This window comes from Candoia aspera, chromosome 2 (assembly GCF_035149785.1).
Source record: "Candoia aspera isolate rCanAsp1 chromosome 2, rCanAsp1.hap2, whole genome shotgun sequence".
NCBI classification, from domain to species: domain Eukaryota; kingdom Metazoa; phylum Chordata; class Lepidosauria; order Squamata; family Boidae; genus Candoia; species Candoia aspera.
The window spans coordinates 146,931,728-146,935,032 of record NC_086154.1 but is presented as its reverse complement, the minus strand read 5'-3'; the positions used below and the strand labels follow the sequence as shown (position 1 = coordinate 146,935,032).

Here is a 3,305-nt window from a genome sequence, read left to right as displayed (position 1 = left end):
AGGACAAGACTTAAAAAAAATAAAGGTGGACTTTTTAAAGGAAGTGGATAATAGGTACACAAATACTCTAGTTTGGATATTGCATAGAAGACAGTTTAAACCTTTTCCGTGCCTTTGATTATTACTATCCAATTTTCTGAATCCTGATTTTGATGTAAAGCAAGATAAAGGAGCACAGAATTAATGGAAGAAAAGTGTATTTCATTTGTGGAGCTTCTATAGAGATAAAAATTCTAGCAGAGAATCCTGGTTTTGGGGGTTAAAATAATACAATATCGCAAAATGTCTTTGAAGAAATGAAATAATAGCAGCTGGAACTGAATTAGGGGCATTAAAACGTATAATTAAAATGTGTTCAATATCAATCTTTTGTAAAATATTACTCTATGCTGAGGAACTCTAAAACCATAGGAAAAATATGGGAAACAGATTTAGGAATTTAGAAAAGGAGTGAAAAAATGTAGTGAAATTTTCCTTAGCACATGCAAAAGAATGTAAATTGAAATCATTCATAGATGGAATAGTATGTCAGGGATGTTTTTTTATGTATTAATAAAATAATCTCTTTGAATTCTTTGAGGGTATGAAGAACTAAAGGAATATCTTTTCATTCACGGTGATCATAAAATAATAAGAGGGTTTCAAGGAAGCAAGTCATGGAAACTGAGATGACTCCTTAGTTAGCATTATTTAGTCCTTTCAAAATTACTGTCCTTTTGAATAACATTCCCCCCAATGTGCAGTTGGTCTCTTCCCTGCTGGCTTTTATGAAGCCAGAGAAAACCTCTTTATTCCATCAAGCTTGCAATGCTGTAATGCCCTCTTGGAGGTGAGATTGTGTTTCCCTTATTAGTGCTAATGCTTCTATCTGTAACGTCTGGTTCCATAGGAATATTTTTAGCTGCTGTTTTACGTAATTGCATATTTTTAATCCCAATTACGTACTGGGGAGTTGTATACTGCTGAGATTTGGCAGAGTAGCATATAAGCCCTGTAAACTTATAAATAAATATATAATCCCATTATTTCAAACATAGATTGCTGGTAGGTCACCCATGTGATAAGTCTGGAAGAACTTGGAAGGGGCAAATTTGGATTATTGATATACGGAGATATATGAAACTATTGCATTCTTGGAAAGAACTACTTTTAAATTTCATCAAGTAATTAGGGATCAAGCAAAATTTGATTCATATGCAGCATGTTTATCCATTTTTCTAAATCAAATCAACAATGGTAGAAATCCTCAGAAGGAATATGAAAATTGTGGGAAAATATGAAAAAAAGTTCTTTCATTGTGAACATGTATAATTTAGTATGTTAAGCTGGCATATGTAATGGATTCATGCTTTTCCAAGTCAATAAAAAAATAAACAAATATCACACCGTTTCTAAGCTGGATATTAACAAAAGATACAAATGCCTTTCCAGGCAAAGGAAATGCAGGTAAACTCATTAATTAGAATTGGTCTGTTTTGCTGGTATTATTCTTTGACATGGATTAGCTGATTACTCTAACATATAAAAAGTGGTTGGCATCTCTCTAAATTGTCTTTTTTTTAAGAGTTTACTAGATGGGTTGGAAAGGAAAGAATAAATATGATGACACTATCAAATAAAGATAGATCCAGCTGTGTTGATTTTAGATCAGGCTTTCCAACAAGACTCCTCAGTTGCCTTGATTCCAAGAAAGTCTGCTGTCTCATCAACATTTTCCCAAAAACTAAAAAGAAAAGTTCAGATCTTGCTGACATCTATAACTCAAAGGACTGCTTCACCCATTTGCTGAAACTGTCAATTTATGATGCAGTGAATTATTATTATTGGTTAATTATATCCATAGATGTGCTTGGAATCTTGTGGATATCAGAGATATATTCTGTAAAAGGAAGAGTATACTGGCTTAAATCTGTGAGCAGTGTACCTATGTGTGTGTTTGTATGTGTGTGTGCACCACATCACCCCAAAGTAAACAGGGCCAATGGGAAAGAAGCAAAACCAATCAAACTGAGACCTGCATTAGAGATAAAATAATCATGAACATCTACAGCCTCTCCCAGGAGGTCAAAGGGAAGTGTGTAGTTCAATCCCATCTTCATCTCTCTCTCTCTCATCCCTTTTTACAGCTGTGAAATGGCCAACCAGAACCAGACAGACAACTCAGAAATAAGCCTTCTGATGATCTCCAGTAGACCTGAACACCAGACTCTTCTCTTCCTGCTTTTTCTGTCCATCTACCTGTTGACGCTGCTAGGGAATTTTCTCATCGTCTTGCTTATCCACTTGGACGCCCGTCTCCCTCAGTCCCCAATGTACTTCTTCCTGAGCCATCTCTCCCTGGCTGACATCATTTTTGTTTCCACTACTGTTCCCAAGATCCTGATAAATCAGATGACTCAGACTCAGACCATCACCCTCAATGGGTGCTTGACCCAGATGTATTTCTTTCTCACCTCTGGTAACACAGATAACTTCCTCCTTGCCTGTATGGCTTATGACCGCTACGTGGCTGTCTGTCACCCATTGCATTACATCACTGTGATGAGCCAGAAGTGCTGCCTCTTTCTGGTTTCTGGATCCTGGATCATTTCCAGTCTCCACTCTTTACTCTACACACTTCTGATATCACACCTTTCTTTCCGCACCTCTGTGGAGATGCCCTATCTTTTCTGTGATGTCTATCCTCTCCTGGAATTCTCCTGTTCTGATACAAGGCTCATAAAGATCTTGGCCCAGACAGAGGGGGTGGTGGATGTGCTGGGGCCTTTAGCTGTCATCATTATCTCCTATACACTAATATTCTCCACAATCATAAAAATTCCCTCAACAGATGGGAAATGCAAAGCAGTCTCCACCTGCGGCTCACATCTGGCTGTGGTGATCCTGTTCTACAGCACTATCAGTTGCCTTTATTTCCAGCCTGCCTCTGCTTACTCAGTCCAGAAAGGCACTTTTATCTCTCTCTTATATGCAATGGTGATACCAATGCTGAACCCCTTCATCTATACACTAAGGAACCAGGAGGTAAAGTCAGCAATAGTGAGACTTCTTGGCAGGATGAGAGCTTTTTTAAGAAAATAAGAACAGAGAAAAGAGAATGAATTTTCTATTTTTTGTTGTTGGTTTTTGGTAGGTGGAGAGTACTAGGGCCTTTAGCCATCATCATTATCTCCTATGCATACATATTCTCTACAATCATCAAAATTTCCTTCTAGAACTGGGAGGCACAAGGCCATTTCCCCCTGCAGTTCTGATCTGACTGTGATGATGTTGTTCTATGGTATCATTAGTTGCCTTTATTTCCA

General features: G+C 37.6%; 1 protein-coding gene across 1 annotated transcript; it reads left to right on the top strand.

Annotated features, from left to right (window-relative positions):
* The first annotated feature begins 2,133 nt into the window (after positions 1-2,133).
* LOC134490792 (olfactory receptor 1F1-like) lies at positions 2,134-3,081 on the top strand. The gene has a single exon (XM_063294073.1). The coding sequence runs from the start codon at positions 2,134-2,136 to the stop codon at positions 3,079-3,081; it is 948 nt and encodes a 315-aa protein (XP_063150143.1).
* Positions 3,082-3,305: the final 224 nt, after the last annotated feature.

Excerpts from the sequence above, each read along its gene's own strand:
- LOC134490792 (XM_063294073.1), top strand. The coding sequence starts at position 2,134 with ATGGCCAACCAGAACCAGACAGACAACTCAGAAATAAGCCTTCTGATG.